The sequence below is a fragment of the Lepisosteus platostomus genome, chromosome 13 (genome assembly GCF_059453375.1).
Source record: "Lepisosteus platostomus isolate fLepPlt1 chromosome 13, fLepPlt1.hap1, whole genome shotgun sequence".
Taxonomy (NCBI): domain Eukaryota; kingdom Metazoa; phylum Chordata; class Actinopteri; order Semionotiformes; family Lepisosteidae; genus Lepisosteus; species Lepisosteus platostomus.
The window spans coordinates 5,342,931-5,362,730 of NC_142623.1; the positions used below are offsets into that span (position 1 = coordinate 5,342,931).

At 36.3% G+C, this 19,800-nt stretch overlaps 1 protein-coding gene across 2 annotated transcripts in view; it reads right to left on the reverse strand.

Annotated features, from left to right (window-relative positions):
- Positions 1 to 19,800, reverse strand: part of LOC148649710 (glutamate receptor ionotropic, kainate 3) — a 118,930-nt gene that overhangs the window by 38,297 nt on the left and 60,833 nt on the right. For both annotated transcript variants that reach the window (XM_088602754.1, XM_088602755.1), the window contains exons 5-9: positions 18,545 to 18,598; positions 14,875 to 15,048; positions 12,879 to 13,022; positions 11,419 to 11,526; positions 7,345 to 7,458 (exon numbers count right to left, since the gene is read on the reverse strand). In XM_088602754.1, the coding sequence (XP_088458880.1) occupies positions 7,345 to 7,458; positions 11,419 to 11,526; positions 12,879 to 13,022; positions 14,875 to 15,048; positions 18,545 to 18,598 (594 nt within the window). The remainder of the gene's footprint in view (positions 1 to 7,344; positions 7,459 to 11,418; positions 11,527 to 12,878; positions 13,023 to 14,874; positions 15,049 to 18,544; positions 18,599 to 19,800) is intronic.

Here is a 19,800-nt window from a genome sequence, read left to right on the forward strand (position 1 = left end):
ATGTTTTTCATGGACATTAAATAAAACATTGTCCTCTTGTTAAATATACTTACAGTAACTCACATTGTCAGATTCAGCTGCAAATACTCCTTGGATGGGATTTCATCCTGAGGGACACCTTATGACAAGGTAGACCACTTATTCATGCACTATTACACCATTTATTACTTACAATGGTCAGGCATACAATTCACAAACACTTAGCTTGCTAATCGATTTCTCAGTCAAGGTGCCCTCAATTTTATAACTACACAGCCCACATATTGCTATGGGAATGCACTTAAGCGTGTATAAGGTGAAGGAAAGGAGTTGCAATAATATTTCTTCTGTCGTGAAACATTTTAGTTTACACAAAGAGGCTGTCAGCATTCTACAGATTATAGGACTGTCTGCTCGAAACTGTTCAAGTTTGATTTTCTTAGGGTTTTCTTTTCTAATATCTTTCACTTTTTGCACAGCAAAGATGCCAGGATCTGCCCAGTTTCTCAATGGTGGGGCAGGGGCAGAGATTGTTTTCTGTGTTCTTTCTTTCTAGGGGAGGCACAAATCACAGATTCTAACCCCAAATGTGTAAGATCATCTACTGTAGGTACAGTATATGTTCTTCGTCTAGTATCTCAATTAAATTTAACAGTCGACGGACACAATTATTCAGTCTCATTGGCACCTGCCACCCCTTGCATCGACTTCGGCATTGCCACTGTTTTTGCAGAAAAAAAAAGGAATACAAACATTTTCCAAATACACGTCCAAAAGTACATTTTTGATTTTCATCTGGTGTGCTTTCAGGAATCAGGTACTGTAAGTGGTCAATAACTCAAGAAGTTCTCAGTGTAGGTCTGCAGTCTGTGTAAAAGTGCCCAACTGTACTGCTAAGTATTTGGCAAAACAGAAAATCTGCATTGACTGTATTTGGACTCAAGGCTGTGATTCTCTTTTAATTCGAGCTATTCAAAATTGTATACACTATTTAGATGGTCTTAATTCAGATAATCATGAAACCAGTATGAAAAGACATTTGAATGAGTAGCTCTTTTGGTAAAAATGAATAACTCAATGAAATCTGGTGTAGCGAGATCAGGGTCATCCACAGATTGCAAAAGAAAAAGTCATTCATTTTAGCACTGTATTGAAGACACAAGGACTACACTGAACTGAAGAATGGGCATTTTGTTTTCCTTTGTCGCCCTTGCTGAGTGTTATACAGTAAGTGTCTTGCACATGGGTGATATGATTAAAATGTTGAATTTCAACCCCATGCTTGCTTCTCATATTTAGTCATTTGAATTCTAAGGAGCCCCATGACCATTATTCCTTGAACATAATGAGCTTTTCCTTGCATTAGTGAGATTAAAGGAAAAGGGTCCCCCACACCTTCTTAAGACACTGAAAGCTTTGTCGGAATTTCATTTGGCACTGATCAACACTGTCTTCAGGAGTTTTGTGAGCACTGTGATGTTCTCAGTGCATCTAATCAAAACATAACCATGGGTAACTACAGTATGACTTATGACCTCATATGATTGCAAATGTGCATGGGAATTTGTAATTTTACTATGGTTTTGTTTGAAATTTTGATTTCACTGCTTGTTTGTGCCGGTCCTGTGTTTTGTAACTCCATACCCTTGCATGATACTATGGTAATGCTGACAGTGATTCTATTGAAATATTCAGAAGGTTAATATTGCAATGCCTTTATTGTATAAGAAACAAAGAAAGCTTTGATGTAAGCAAAGACACCCTAGAGCTGACCTACGGGAGCCTGGAAGAGTGTGTGCTTTTTTTAACATCTCCATTTGGTATGGGACACTTGGTGTCAAGTGTAGAGCCAAGCTCTCATGGAATATAAACATACTGTAGGCAGCAAACGTATTGGACAGAAACAGAACCAGCTGAACCACATACAGTATATACTAGGAGTGTTTACAGGAAAGTAGTGTTGATAGTAAAAAATGCCTAAAATCCACTACACTTCCAATTTGAAAAATTACCATCCAGGTAGTGTTTCAGAGTACCAAAAGGTTACAAAAAACATTTTTAAGAAGTCATTAATTCAGAGTGCCATAACGCTTTTAAATCTAATGTACAAGGCCATTCAGTATATTGCATTGACAGCATCCTGTATATATGCATAGTGATCACACTTGAGTCTTATGCACTTTTTACTGAAGTCTTTCTGTACTAAATACACTGTTTTATTGTTGCCTAGGTAAGGCCAAAGAAAAATTTCTGTATGAGGACAATAAAATGGATTCTGATTCTGATAAGTAAAGCACATTTGTCTATAATGTGGAAGGGCACCATGGTAAAAAAACATTGACTGGGAAAATTGTCAGTAGGTGAGACATTCATTGTAGTTGCCCTCATCTGAAGAAACAGAAGATTGCCTTTCTGCTCTGTGTTTTTTCCTGACAGTTCCTGTTTCTTTTACACTTGATTTAATCAGTAGATGAAGGAACATAAGAGTTTGTGCACACCCACTGTTATTGTTTTAGACTTACAGTACCCGGTATCATATTGAAATTACTCAAGTATCTGCCAGTGGGGAAAAAAGAATATCACCAACAGACTGAATCTACAAGATTTGAATCTATTCCAAATCTTGGCTTCAAACCTTTTCTTAGTATGGGGACTGTACATCTACTGGAGATAAAAACCAGTACAGTACTTCTTCACCTGGGGCTTTTAAGTCACATGTTTTGTCCTTCTATAAAGTTATTAAGTTACAAGAAATGACAAATCATGTTTAAAATGATACTTGGTTGTATTCATGTGATAAGTTTGTTTTTGCATGTACAAAAGAGAAGGCAGATGACTTTACTGTCAGTAACCAGCTTTTTTTTTCTTTTTACTAACAGTTTTCTTTTCGAGCCATGTTATCCAATTCAGGGTCACACAATAGCCAGGGCCTACTGTACCTTGCTGAGCAATGGACACAATGTGGGATGTTAGACCTTTGCAGGGCAGACACACAGACACATGCATTCTCACACCAGGGCCAATTTTCCCACACACCAATTAACCTCCCAGTATGTCTCTGGGAGTATGTGGGAGGAAACTGGAGGAAAGCCACACTAACAAAAGGAGAATATACAAACTCCATTCAGACAGCATCAAAGGTGTGAAATCGAACCCAGGGCAGCAGTGCTGTAAGGCAGTGATGCTAACCACTGTCCCACCCTCAGAAACTTTTTATTTCTTTTAATATAAAGACACTGCTGGGTACTTTGTAAATGTGTGCCTTGGTAGAGAATACATGACTGATTTTTCTCCATGTCCTTCCTTAACAATATCTCACTGACTCAGCAAATGACGGCCTCTTACACACCAGAATTCTCCCTGACAGGAAGCACATTAATCATTCCAGACTGCCTCTTTACCTTGCGGATGTCTTTCACTCCACTTTAAAAACAAAAGACGTAAACTTTTGCCTGGAAAACTAATGAGCTTGTTTGCAGGAGCACATGAAAAAAAACGAAACTAAACATATCAATAGATGTTTATATATTTTGGCTTTAAAACTGGTTCATGCTCCATTTAACTGCATGTACATCTGTTACAAACCACAGCATAATTTCCCAGCACAGAATTTTTTGGAATTTTCTAGAATATTAAAGGAATGAAAACATTAATACTAAAATCAAGGCATTGACTGAAAGCAAGTTAGCCTTACCAAAGAACTTAGTACAGGTTGTCCAATTACCTTGATCTGAAAACCTCAATTTCTAAAAAATTACCATCTGCTCACAGCCTCCAAGTAGACCAGCTTCCCTAAGGCCTGGTTTAAAATCAGAGTGATCAGCTCCATTCAAATGCATTTCAGTCTAAGACTTCATGGGAGAACAGAAACAAAAGAAAAACATGTACGGCAATGCTTACAGCCAATGAACTGGAGACAATTAACATGCAGTACATGAAATGCCTTATTCTGTCTTTGGAAAAGAAATACTCGTAAACATGAAACTGTCAGGCTTTATCTCATTTATGTGCTCAGAATATCATATAATGCAATGAAACTCATTAAAGCCACAATATGATTTTTTCAGTATCTTGTTGTTTTTATATGTTATTACTCAAGAGATCTGAATTTTGGGGTTCTGCAAAAGGCTGCAATCGTCCCCAGAGTACTACACTTTAAATAGGAGAAGTGTAACTGAAGGCTTTAAATGTTGTCCAGGTAGTAATTGTACACATTCCAGGTCTGGTCCCTGGTAACATCACCATCATTTAGAAATCAGACAAGTGCACAATGACACATTTTGCAATAACCTCCTCTCACTTTATAATCAATGTTAATTGTTTGTTAACTTTGATCAATCTAACACTACTTCTAGGTTTTACATAGAGCACTCCTAGACAGACCCGTGCTTTTCACTTGGCCTCCCAGAAACACTGCTAAAAAAACTGGCCCCCAAAATACACAGAAAGACAACTTAAATTAGCATACTGTGTGGAAAGTAAAAAAAAACAACAATCTTAAATTACATGCTGTAGTACTGTTTTATCCATAAACACCTCCCATAAAGGCCCGAAAAGGCAGTAAAATATTCGCGCACAAAAACCAGTGACGAATTCAGGTTTGTGATCACACTCCTATAAAAGTTCACATGCCAACTGCCTTCATACTTCACACATGGCCATGATAGTTATTCCATCAGCTCTTACTTCAGTGTAAACTGGCACCCAAGAGGGCTTGATTATAACCCTTTCTGCACATCCCTTGATGATGATTACATGCTTCTATTTCTATCTCCACTTAATTACAGTGTTTTTGTTGATCAGTCATGTACCCTTAGGCAAATGATCCGGTGAAGGCAGCGTGCTGTCGCCATCCCTGTGACAGCTGTACCAGACATGCCCCTGTATTTCCTTGGAGTGGGGATGCCCTGACTGGCTTTGGTGGAGGAAATCAGGGGGGATCTAGACCACTGCTGGTGAATTAGTTGACCGTGGCTGCTGACTGGCTTTTTTAGTGTTCTAAATCGGAATTAGATGGTTCTGCATCCTGCTGCTCTGAAATGGCCTGAGATAATGCTTGCACTCCCTAATTCATAGTGACTAATAGCTTTTAAACGACATCATAACCCCGAAAGGTGTTCCTTGTAAGACACATACTATATACGCAAGCTTCACTGGTCAAAACTAGGTATGCAACACTGATGAATGACACCTACAGTTTAAGGGCGTAAGCTAGCCGTGACTGCTAAATTTGATTGTGTATAGGCAAAGCACGATTAGAAGTCTGTTTAAATGGCTCCGCTTTCTAGCATTGTGAAACAGCCAGAGATAATTCATTTTCACATTTTGATCATTTTATTTACCTATCTATCCATCTGACAAGTATACAGTATATACAGTATTTCAGACCATCACCATCAAACATCATAAAATGACATACTTTAAAATAGAAGGATATAGTTAAATATAGAATATTGGGATTTCTTTGGATGAAGAATGGAATAGATAAACATATTTATTGGTTTTAAAGGACTTATAAAGAAAATACTCTTACTTCATTTAAACCCAAATAAAATACACATTTTCAATTTCTATTTCTAGGGCAGAATAATTGTCAGTAATGTAATATTTAATATGAGATACATACTGTATGAGCCAGGGCCAGGAAAATGGATATGTACATTTATATAAAAGTGAAAGCATATAAGGTTTTACTTCTTTCTCCTCTCAATTTGTGTGCATTTTTATTGTCTTGGATACTTTTATTGTACTGCCTAGACTGACATTTGTTTTTCATTTTTGAAATACAAAAATGAATATCGCCCAACAGTTAGTAAATGTTGGTTTGGAATTACAGTATTAACCTCACCACATGTCAAGTTACAAAAATGCGTCAAAGGAGAAAAAAAAACCAACATGCAAAAAATTCAACAAAAAATACTATGTCCTTCCTTTTAGTGGATGGTCTTACTTTACTCAAATGTCTCTTACTTTTTTTGTAGTAATTGACACAATTGTCTTTTCTCAAGGAATAAGATAAAGCTGTGTTTCGGGCAACCTAAAACCTGACCAAAAGAATGCCTCTCGTAGTTGATACGCCTTTCTGTTCTGACACACCTGCCCTTCCCTAAAGATACTGTAATATCGACTATCATACCCAACGTAAATGATCTGAAACACAAGGTTTTCAAGACACTGTAATTCTATTCATTAGTTTCCGCAGTGCTGTCTTACCAGAATGACTCCCCCAAACACAGTTCATGCATTCCAGGTTACTTGGTGACAATGTTTTTAGACTGCATGGCTTTATACTGTATAAATATTTATATCACACAGCAAAATACAACAGATCACCTGCCTTATGCCAATAAATGCCAGTGCTTGCAGTTCACGTTGTTCAATAGAATTTCCAATTGCTTGTACAAACTAATTCTGTTTATATTGCCTCTAATGTGGCCTCATGAAGACATTAATAATGCATTTTAGTAATCAAAATGTTGCTCAATAAAAACATGGGCTAAAGGGGTCATAATTTAATATATAACTGGTTTCTCAGTTTACTGTAAGAATTGGACATCAAACAAAAGGAAAATTACAATATGCTGACAAAACAGTCAATATCTATCGGAGGAGCCTGCTTCCATTTCTTTCTTCAGAATTACCAGATAAGCATCGGTACTGCCAAACTCCAGGCATCATGAAGCGTTTAAAATGATTTCTGCATTATTAAAGCTGCATACGAAGAATGGCACACTATTAAGTCAATACAGAAAGAAGTAAGAACAAAGACATGAGCAGATGTATCTATAATACCATAACAAATGTATGGAAAAACAGAAAATCTACATTTATAGAAATACAGAAGTCTACATGTGATAGTTAACATGACAGGACCCTTAAAGACCCATTTAATTCCTCTAAATATTCAGGAGATTGAGGACACTTTCAATTTCTTATAAAGGAAAAGTTTTTTCTAATTTAGTAAATTTGTGTATTGATATTAAGCTCTCCTTTTAGTTATTACTTCATTCTACAATTGGCATTTCAGTCTCTTTTGGGCACCACAAAGCACAAACAGTCTAAATTTTATGAGAGAGGTGATAAAGTTCATCTTCAAACTTTATTGCATGAGCAGGTCACAGTTTAATATTAGTTTCTGTGTTGAAAAAATGACATGAGAATTCATTCGAAAGATGTCTGACTTTGCTTTTTTTTAATTTTCAATTTCGTTTTTTTAGCTTGAGCACTCACAAAATGAATTTTCCCTACACTTTGGGTGGAGAAAATTTACAGAGTATTGCTGAGAACATATTGTTTTAACCCTGTATTGCCCACCCCTTGTACCCCCCCATCAGTTGTTCCTGACCAACAATTTGAGTGACCTACCAGAATTGTAGTGATCACTAGCGAGCGGTTTGAAAGGGAGTCTGTGATGTTTACCCCTCTCGGTCTGGGGACCTCAGTAATATTCAGGCCACCTGAGGGACTCCACTTGCCAACCTGTAGAAGGTCAAAAACACATCATTACTGCTTTGTATTTTTCAACACTGACCTTGACTTTCACAGCATTCTCTCCTTTATTATTTTTGGAGGACAACCTAAATCAACTTCAGTAAGACTGAGACGGTTTTATATATTACCATTAGGGAAGACATCATCTGTAAACATTAATGCATGACAGAGCATCTACGTACACTATACAGATAAATCTTTTAGAGACTACTGTATAGTACCTTTAGATAACATGATTTACAGTACATCACTGCATGATACAATGTCGATAGTTCTGTATTAAAATTATTTAAACTAATATATTATCACTACAGGTATATGTAATATAGACTACAGTTCTTTATACCATAGGCTTTTAACTTTGTTGGTGAATTTTGTATAAATATTGTATTGACTGTTCTCTTTTGTTTATTTCATTCTGCATTCTGGTCTTTGCACTTTAAATTTTCTAGTTTACCAATTTTATATGTAATTTTGGATAAAGGTGACTGCTAAAGGAATTAATGATAAAGTTAGTCAATAATATTTTATTTCCAATATCTCCATTTTATCTCATTCTTTTATTGATGCAGACTGGCTAAGTTACTTTGAATGTGCCAAGAATGAATCCATATGAATGTTTTATATGATTGTCTTTAAAACGTAATTTATCCTTTCAAAATTCACAGAAGCATTCTTTAGAGTTCCTTTATACCAAATGTTTAAATATTCAAGTCATTCTTATTTTTGGAACATCATTTTCCAAAAGTATAATATGGCATTTTTACCCTTTTTGAGATGTTGGGATATACAGAGAACTATCTTAACCACACATAATATCCCAGAAGCCATTCATAAACTATTTTCACATATTGATAAAAAATACAGAAAGCTGGAATGCTGTATCTGAAACGAGGTCATTAACAAATTAAATGGAACAAAAGAAAAATCCAAAGATCAGAGAAGACTCTCAGACATTCTGAGACAACTCATTCTGTGTGAAAGAAACACGTTCTGTAGATAAAGGATAGGCATAAAAATCCTGTGTTTAAATTGGAATTGTAGGTTTACTCTCCAGCTATTAAAGAAGATAACAGTGCATCTTTAGACTCTCTACAACCTTGATCCAAAGCAAATGCAGTATATGTAAAAAGATTAGCTTAAAAAGGATCATTACTGTTCTGTGAACAGCGAATCAAATTGCAAAACCACTACATTATGCATCAAGCAAGTCCACTAAGGTCAGTTGGAAGATCTGAACAAATAAATAATTTTTTGCAAGTGAATCCCCTCAGGTATACTCTCTGCAATGAAATACTCCCAAACAAATCATTATTTTGAATACTGCTGTGACTGCCTGTACAGATCTAAATTCCAAACAGAATATCATCGGTACTGAATCTCTATATCATTCCCTAAAGTGATATTCAATATTCATGTAGCAAACATTTGTAATAATCTCCCTCATTATTATATACTGTACACAGTGCAGTAATTACACATTTAAAGTGTGGCAGATTAGCTGAAAGACAAGCCATAGATATTGTGAAAGGCTGTCAGGGAGTGGCATAAGACTGTCTTGATAGCCAGTGATAGCCAGGTTCTAAAAGACTAAGAATGGCAACGTAATGATTTTTGCATCAAGGGTTATTGAAAACACGCATTCCCACAAGGAGTTCAGAATGTCACCAAAAAAAGGGTAAGCTAAGGTTAAGATCCTTTAAATGTAAACTCTACCACAAGGCTGCACAGGGTCTGTGTTTTCCAAGATTCTAGCTGTGAACAGATATTTCGGAAAGACTACATACAACTACTTACGGACCACAACCGACACTTAATCTCTCCCAGCTCTCAATGCCGATGTGTGGAAAACCTTGAGAGCCCACAATAAATAGTTTTAGCGACAGGGTGAATGTGGAGAGTTCAGTTCAATGTACTACTGATTCTATTCCTCATCACCTACAGGCAAAGTATATGTAAGGTCAAGTGGGTGCACCATTCCAGCAGGGGAGCTGCTGAAAGGCAGAGCAGGTAGGACTACGTGCCACGTGCCACACTGAACACTTAATATGACTGTTATCAAGGGGAAATAATACACCAGCGCTACAGAAAATAACCACACAGTCTCTGGTTTATGTGCAAAGGCTGGTGAATCATTTACCTAAGGCACCATGTTGTCCTTAACACTGGACATGATATGATCTTTACGCTCCTCTTTGCATATACAGTATGTAGTATAAACTTCATGCCTCATGGGAAATGTCCTCCTCATACAAAAATTAAAGAACCTTATTATAGTAGTTATTTTAAAAATTGTAGCACATAATGTTTGTCTGTGCATTGGGTGAGAGTACAGTGTCTTATAAAAAGCCCATAATAGCCTCCACTCTGCATGTTACTCTATTTCACATTAATTGCATGCAATTAACCTGTTCAATTGGTTAAACATGATTATCCAAAGTCGTTTTTAAAGGGTTTTTTTCTCCTTTTGACAGAGCTTTCCAACTTTTTAATGATGCTACAACTGACATTAAGCAACTTCTCCATTCCGAATTTATCACCATTTAATAACAAATTAAACTAATGATAATATTCAATTCACTGGGACTGCTTTGTACTGTAGCTCTCAAGTCTTAAAAAAGCCTGAAGTGACTGCCAACTTATCTGTGTCTGCTGTAAAAGTCAACTGATGCTATACAATTCCTTTAATTCTCTGACATGAGGAAGCCTGATTAAATGAGTATTAGCCTGATTTTGTCGAAGGCTGCCATGTCTCTTACCTATTTGCTTATTTACAAAACTGAGACAAAGAGAAAAGTGACAATGAGGCCTGTTCCCAAGGCTATAATTCATTGTGAATGATGGTTATTGGTTGGAGCTTCGCTTCTGTCCCTCTTGTGCTACAGCAATTTAAAGAATAGCTAGCATCTATCTGACAGTTTAGGCCTAAAGGGATTTCTTCAAATGGCAAAAAGACTTACTTTGAGTTTGCGTATGTGTTCAGGGTTACAGCCTTTTTCTATCACACACAGAATTAGGCTCCTAGACAGTGTTCTGTAGTTTGTGCAGTAGGCATTCTTATAAAATCTATCCTGTTTATAAATAAGGTTGATTTAAAAACCACAGTAACATATCACACTGTCTTCCTGGATTATATTTTTCTTATCTCCAAAACACAACTGTCCGAAACGGAATGCATTTTAACCATAAGCACCTGCTGGGTCCTTTATATGATCGGCCACTTTTATTGACTTACTGTATATTTAGAAAGACAGTGTTGCCTTTTTACAAAAAAAAGTGAGACAAAGTCAACATCAGCACAGCTACAGTAGGTCTCCCTCACTACGGTTCAAATCCAAAACAGCTCAATTATTGGTGTACATGTAAATCTTTCCTCTGTATGAAACTAGTGCAGTTTCTCTTGAGGAAAAGCACAGGGAACTTTGATCTGTTCTCATAAAAATGTTTTTCCCAGTTTTATGTTTTTTTAATGTTTCAATTTTTGTATTTCAGGAGGAGACAGGATCTTTACAAATTTACATTGTGACTTGCATGTCTTTTACTTCTCAGTTAAAGACACAATGCAAACATACTTAAGGCCCTCATTACAACAAAAGCATTAAAGAAATAACCTGAAAACATCATTAACAAAGGCTGCAATTAACACTAAAGTACTTTAATCTAATTTACTTTATGACCCAATAACTAACAGTTTTGTTTAAAGCAGCCCATTAGTTCCTTGTTAGGAGGTAAATTATATTTTCATATGTGGATTACAGAACAACAGAAAGGTACATTAGAACTACAGTATATCTGTGCAATCTTATCAATGAATTCCAATGATGAATATTTATTCAACTGCACAGCAGTAGCACTGAGAAGACACAAGACACAAGATTAATATAAATATTTTTCCTCCCCCTTGACCAAACCACTCAGTCCCTTTAGTACATTGGAAGAGAACCGTACCTTTTCAAGACCATCCTCCTTCAGACTGATGATATCAAGATCAAAATCTGTCCGTAGGCCACTAGTTTTGTTAAACACCAGCCTCCCCGTTAATCCTTCCCAGTGGGACTACAGAGTAAAAACAACGAGACAGCAGTTACCATACACCATTAATCATCACTCAGTACCCCGTTTCATTTTAATTAGATTTAACATTGAAGCAGTTCAAATACTGTCTCCCCCTGGACTGTGATTAATTAACAATCATCGCCATCGTTACTACTTTGGAGCCACACTCTCATGATTTCTTATAAACCCCACTGTAACCCTCTGTCCTGAATTACAGACAAACCTCCGATGCTGAACACAGCATTTGTTGCAAGGTATAATAATTGTGGCTGTTACTTTGCTATGCAGAGAAAAAAAAACCCCTGGCATTTATGAGTTTGATCCTGCGTGCTGTTCTATTCACAGAACAAGGCTCATTTGTGTTCCGACATGTAGCGAACATCTCAAAACTCCAAAGCTTACTTTTACTGTACAGTATGTGCTAGAGGATTTAAATCACATCCCACACTTCTTAACTGTTATAATCTTCATATGTGGTAGACTAGATCACTAAAAGTCTGTTTGATTCTCTGTGAATGCCTGATGCGGAAGACTAGTTCATGCTTTTATCCCAAATTGATTATTGCAATGCCCCGCAGTATGTTCTCATCGATGCTTATACTGTAGTACTCTTTTCTTGGCATCTTGGCACGGGCTTCCGGTTCAGACCAGAATTAACTTTAACATCCTGCCTAAAACTTTTAATGATTTGATTAATCTTTTGAAACTGTCCATTTCTTTTGTAAGTTCCCCCCCACCAAAAGAGGAAAAGAGGGTGCCAGGAGCTGACAAATGCCCTTTGCTTTAAAATAATTACATTGACATTAACAGATCACTTATTTCTGTGGTTATTTCTGTTAATCATTAATCATTTTTTGGGACTTCAGATTATACTACAGTACCCCACCTTTGCAGTCAATGTGGCTGGAGTATATTTGTAAACTGTGACAACAGCTCAATACAGATTGAATGGAATGACAAATGGAAGATCACCATTCCTTTGGAAAACAAGAATGCTGATACGCTGAACCACACGAATTCTAACAAACTGGCTGCACATCAATAGCAATAAAATAAGAACGGAAGTTAAACGTGTTCATTTCTGAGCTGCATTTGCAACACTGGAAATCAAGTTTTAACAGCATTACTGTACTGTATATCTTACTGGCCTGCTAGGTTCGGCTCATGCTTATACTGTTGCAATCCTCTGCGTCCTTTATTAGACTAAGTGATTATTGAAAATCAATGGACTATTAGTCATCCAAAAAAATGACCTCAAACCATCAATAGAACTTCTTGTGGTGTTACTGCCCTTGATGTTACTCTTGAAAACTCTTTTGTCTTACTATTGGAGGTTGAAATGTTTGAGTTACCTCTTTTATGAAATTCATGAAACGCCCTCCGAACCTCCAAGGTTTGTGGCGGTGGCACTGTAAAGAGTTGACAGTCATCTGAGGGGCTCGCTGATAGGACACTGACACAATATGAACTGCATCATATGTCAGAGCAGCATCTGTCTGGAATAAAGGGGAACATTATTTCAGGAGACAGAAGGTGCTGGAAGGTAGACGGACCTTTTTGATTCTAAAACGGGCGCCAGATACAGCAGAGGCTTCCTTCTCCAAAGAGAAGGATTACTTTTATTTTTAAATGGTTGAAATTAATGGAAGATCGCCAAACCAAAGAAGCAAACTGGGGAATTGGGACATGTTTTTAAATCAAGGAAATTGTAGCATACTGCATATGGGTTCATAAAATCGCAAAACATAATTCAATGTACAGTATTTAGAAACGAATAACAGGAGATTACAGCTTCCTAAGTACAGTATATTGTCTCAACCACCTAAGTAAAAATGTTGGCACACTGCGTATACTGTATATCTCTGAAAAAATTCTCTTCAACACATACTCAATTCCTGACGATGCACTGTGTGTTTCTGTTAATTATAATTGTTTTAAAAACTGCAATCTGTTTTGCTTGTTGAAGACAGGTTATTTAGTTTTATTATTTTTAATTAATGAAGCACACATTCTTTTTTTAGTTCTTGAAACGCATAGGGATTACAGCAAGTATTTCAAATGTGCAAAGAAAAAGCAGTAGGGGTAAAGCACAGTAAGGCTTAAGATTTGCTGGTTCTTTGTCTGAATTTGTTTCTGTTATTTAATGTGAATGAAATAATTTTTAAATGAACCATAAGATGCTGGAACGTAAGTGACTGGATTTGTCAAAAATGGATTTAGTGTGATATTTGAAATTCAGATGTGTACCTGAAAAATATGTCTTTAAGGATAATCCCAAATCTCATAAAAAAGCTTCCAAAATTGAGAAAAAAAAACTTTCAATCTCTCATTTGTCCAAACAGTAACACCATTGATTAAAAAAAAAACCTTTATTAACCTTTTTATACACCTCTGTCATTGTGTTGAGGGGAAAATGTAAATACTTCACATCATACTTTGGAATAACCTGGATAGATCCCATTTCTTATCCAGTCAGTTTTGTAGCAGGATTAAAGCAAAGACTAATTCTGCATGCTGGGAAACCACAGGCTTATGAAATTGCTATAGCAGGCCTGAACTGAAGGGAGAGGAGAAAAATGACCTTGTATATTATTTTTATTCTTCAAGCAGGGTTTTTGTGAGATCTAGAAGAATAACAAGCCTCATCCCTTTTGTTATTACTTCAAACTCAAAACATACCGAGTCCCGAGTCCCCATCTGCTGGTAGTAATGTACTGTGTGATCATCATTAATTCCATTAGCAAAACATCACTACAGAGGGGAGGTAGTGGAACTATATTAAGGAATACTACCATGCAGCAATACTGGATAAAAATAGAAACTATCTACATCCCCCTAATAAAGTCCATTTCCCTTCTTCCTTGCCTTTCTTTACTTCCCTGCAAGCAGGCTTGTCCTAGGTTTTCCATCAGAAAAGGTTCAGTCATGACTACTGACTGCTAATGAAACTGTGCCCACTTCAAGAACCACTAAAAAAGACAAACGATACTGTAAATTGTGTACTGAATATCTGTGATTGGGACACATCAGTTTCATCCACACAGAAGAGAAGCCTTTTTTTCCATCACAGACTCAGCCTATGAAGAAATCATTTAAGCCATTCAGCACTCCACAAACCCGGAAAACAACTGTCGCATATTCAAATGCGCTTGATGGTAATAAATGAAATAAAATAAATGATTGACTCCCAGCAATATTAACTGGCAGACAAAGAGCCTTTGAAGTTCTAAGTGGATATGTCATTGTGTCCCGTATGCATTACAAGGTACATGCTTATCAGAATCCCTGTATTTCACACATTGTATCGTAAAAAAATAAATGTATAACAAAAAGAAACAACTGCCATACCGTCATAATTCCATCCAGGAGTCCTGATTCTGGCTTTGGGGCAGCTTGAAGTCGTTCCATTGACCATTTTTCTACAATGGAGGCCACCTGGGGGTTGTCAGTATTCAAAATCCGGAAGCCAGTCATATTAACCCCACAGTACCGATACGGCTCTAAATCAAGTGCAAAAAGGTCCTTTGGAAAGAAAAGCTCTAATTTAACACAGGAATTGCATTTCATTGTTGCTGCAAGAAAAGCCTCAAGTCTTTTTGTACTTCTGAAGAAATCCAAGGGGATAATGCTCAGCTACAAGCTCAAGAGCATAGGGGATAAGGCATCTCATCCTTGTTGCTCTGTTTATTTATGAAAACAGAGCAACATTTTCTATTTGAGGTCTAACTCAGTTTGGAAGTATGGAATTGAAACATTTGGAACTATTGGACAATTGTACAGTTGGAGTTGTACTTCCCAAACACAGAGATAAACAGGGGTTTTAAGAATGTAGTTTCAAATGCAGAAAGTGCTCTTCTTGACATCTGACATGAGCAAATATTCTTTCACATACATTCACTATACAGTTAAAAAGAGTTATGCTGAACGTCCCCTTATCCACAGCATCCAAACGTGAAAATCCTTTGTCGTATGTAATTTCTGATTCAGTGGATGATGATAATAACAACGAATGCATTAGTATTTTAAAAAATGAATGAATACATGGTTGCTTTTAACAGCAATTTGCAATTTGGCAAAACGTGGAAGTGCTCTTAGCCAAATGTTGACACACACTGCATTCAGAATAGACTGGGGACCTTTTAAAAACATTCAGTATAACATAATAGACTAATTCATTAGCACCCCGTGGGTCTGATGCTGCAGAAGCATAAGAGCACAAGACACACGATGGAGAAGGTTTGCCTGCAGAAACAACAAATTGAACCTTTCACCCACCAGCACATAAGGTTTTACTACCTAGTTGCTTTCTTAATGAAATCGCTGGAGAACAAAAAAATCCCTGCAAAGAGTTGTAATAGAAAGTCTGATCACCTCCAGGTTAATTGCACGATTGTCAAAAAGAGGAATGCTTAAGAACAAATTGGTACTTAAAAATGAAATTAAAACTGTTTTTTTCCTTCTCTGTAATAGGAAAATAAAGTTTAAAATGCCTGTGGTTTGGAATTAATGAGATTTTCCCCCTATGGTTTCCTATTGTTCTCAGATGGGAAGAAATGCTGTTTTGTCCTTGTGGAGTAAAGGCAAAGCTGTTTTCTTTCCTCAAAAAGAGCATAAATGCTAATACAACTAACAGTTGTGTGAGGAGAAACATGTAGAATGGTTTCCTTTTAAATGTAAGTTCACCTATAAGCTTCATGACTATGTAAACTTCTCCAAGGATGGTAAAGGAGAAGAGATGAGGAACAGGATTTGAATTTTTGAAATCCGTGTTGTGCAACATGACTGGCGCAGCTCTGCAACATACTCTGAAACATGCAGTACCATAAGAAATGAAGCAGTAGCATACACACTGTAACATTCTCAAACACTTCAATGCACTGTAAGGCAAGGAGATGAAAGTTTGCTGTTTTCAGCAATGATTCAGCTTTACGCAGAAACCTAGTGCAAAAATACAACATGCCAAATGCCCTTTGTAAGAGTATAACAAGTGCATGTCACTTTGGTATTTGTTCTACAAGTTCTGAAAGATAACCCTGTAGGTGCAGAGGGAAAGCAATGACAGTGTAATTTCAAAAGACAAGGCAGCAATTACCCTCCAACTCTTTGCTGTTGACTTTTTCATGCTCTGATAACTTGGTCAATTTCTTTGTAGATGATAAAATAATACCATTAACACAGAAGCAATATAAGGATGAACACTTCTACAAGAGCCATTTCGTGTAAAGGAATGCAGAACAAAAACCTGATGGTGAAGACTCAAAGGGGAATCTTTTAAAGGTCATTATAGTGGTGTATCATATTTTTGCTAATGAACATTCTTTGATGAAACTATGGTAAAGACCCTTGCTCATGTTAGACTGTTTGTCTCACTGTATGCACTGTAAAGCACTGTTCTACAGTATACAGTATGTCTCTGTCCATTTCTGGTTATACTATTTTTAACATGATTTTGACATCTTTCGTTTTAATAAATTAAACCAACATTTGGGGTAGGTTTCACACATAGAAAACAACATACTTTTCATTTTACATAGCACTCAGCGTTGTCAACTCTAAAAAACCTTTTAATTTGCTCAACATGATTACTTTAATAAATGCTTAAGGTCTATAATGAAAAAGCAAATAAATACAAGCATTATCTGCTGCACTGATAAAAGGGGATTACATGAGATGTGTATACAGATTTCTAGGTTTACTTCAACAGTAGTATGTAATGCAGTTAACTTGCAGGATAATGCATTTCTACTCCAGTACAAGTGTGAGATGTTATTAGTTATCCTTGATGTCCTTTTGCCTCAATGCAATCTCTTTGGCTCCAGTGTTTCCTGCTGTTCTCCTACGGGCTGACAGGAATATATGATATAAATTTATGTGATACGGAGGATGCAAGTAGAAGCCTAACAAAATAAAAAGCAGAACAACTTCGGGGGAGGGGAGGATGCAGCAGCAAACCTGCCCTGAGGTGCTGCCCTAGCCTGAAGCTTTATATATGACACTTAAAGCTAGATTAAATTACTGTCGGCTGCCTGAGAATCCTATATATGGAGGCCTAGCACTGTAAGAAGGAGAGAGCTACATACACTCTAAAGTATTGTGTATGAAACTATCGGGCTAGGCTGAGAATTGAGCATTCAAAATGAATCATATTAAAACAGCTCTCTGTCCGGCACTTTTTTTTAAAGTTTATATTGTTCGTATGTGATCTAATGTCAAAAGGAAAAATAATGAATGGCACTAAGTCTGACATTTTGAGGTGCTGAGAATTTGTAATGCAATTCTCATATCCAAATTGACATTTTAAATAATGGTAGCTGCATTAAAAATGGATTTAGAACACTGGTATGACACTGACATGGAAAGCAGAATTCTCCGGTTGGGGTTTGAGAAGAAAATGAAATGTCAACTGCCACTATTGGCTACATATTTAAATGTTGCTATTATCACCAGATTGCCAAAGCTTCATCTATCATTTTTTATTAGCACACATTAATTTGAGGAAACAAATTGTTTTAAAATCTGTTCCCAATTGCTTTACAAAATGTGTTCAACCAGGTGCTCCATGCTTCTGGAATAAACAAAAATGATTACAGCATGTGATTCCTTATTATACCTCATGACAATGTGGACGTTGACTTTGGAACTGGAACCATAATTGTGAAATCAACATGTAATTTAATCCAAGGACTCTTGGGTGTATGCATTTGCATGTTCATAGTTATACATCACTGAATGGTGAGATTTTTAGTTTAAAAAAATTGTTTGGATGAGACAGCTGATTAAAATGACTGGGAAGATTTCAGGCTCCATTGTATTCCGCCATCAAAGACCTCATTAAGTTCAATGAGAATGGAAGTATTTACAGAAAGATATCAGAAATTGTATTAGGCTTGTATAAGAAATTGATATAATGGATGGGATCCAGAACTATTTACAATCAAAGTCCATTCATCAATGCAAGACAAGAGCAAATTGCATCTCGTTTTACGTAAAGAAGTGAACAGCTTCATTAATACATTACCAGAGTTGTAAAGATGTAGTGGTAGTATTCTGTCATCATACCCATTGCCAGTGCCTAAAAGAAGGAAAAGATAAAAAATGAAATGGTCACTTCCGGGACTAGATATCAATAAGCAAGCAGAAAAGACTTTGGTGCTTTTTTGTGTTTTTTTTTCTCCAAAACACAAATCACTGGTTTTGTCTCATTAGTACCACAAACAAAATACATATTTTAAAAAATCACTATACAATAGACTGTAAAAGCTTGTGCAATTGTGTAATGTACTTTTTTTCCATGTGATGACTTTCATCGTTCTGTAATATAGTCTTTTTATTCCATGCCTGGAGTAATCTTCTAACCTCTATTGTTTTATTCAATCTACATTCAAATAGTTTTGCTCCCATGGTAGCGATATTTCATTTTTATTGTACCATCTGTTGCAAAGAATATGCAAGTTTATGTAAATACTGTAGGTGGTGTGTCCAACAGTAGTTTCCCAATTTTAACGTTCCAGAGGAGTCAGTATCCACTGTTTATTTAGGTTATTAAAGAGGGCATGTACTGTATTAAAAAAAACATTTGACTTTACCCCTCCTCCACACTAACACTTAAAGCCCAGTGGTAATTTAGAAATTGGGCTAAAACTTTCATGTCAATAACAATCAAGTCATCACTAAGTAAGCTGTGTAATAAGTGCAAGCTTTTATTTGAATTTGACTCACCCTCTCTTGCTACAGTAAGTAGTCCAATATAGTGAATTTATGTTTACAATTATTCTGAGTGGTTCTGCATTCCATTGCCTGCACAGTTACTTTTTTCCATACATTTACATTAACCTGTCTTTGACCCTGGGTGAGATCTGAGCAAGGCAATAATTAGTCTTTTTAAATCTTAAGTTAATTTAGCTTCAAATCAGCTTCCCTCCCTCATAAGACTTTCCAATGGAAAATATTAATAACATTTTATTTTGCTTAATCCTTTGACAGCTACATGTGCATTTATGAATTTGATCCTGGGCTTTTCTCTTTTTTAGGATTTTGCCTGGGTTTTGTGTAATTATCCGCTATTTGTAACTAAATAAAAGTTTACTTAAAAGTAAATAGTTATAAACCATCTCAGTCATAAAAACAGCTCTGAATCTGAGAGATTGGCCATTCGAAAAGGGCAGCCTTTCAGAATCAAAAGATGTACTTGTAACTCGTTACATAGACTTGCACAATTTCAAGTGATTTCAAAGAAATTTCAGAAAAAAACCATATGGAAAAGTACAGACCTCT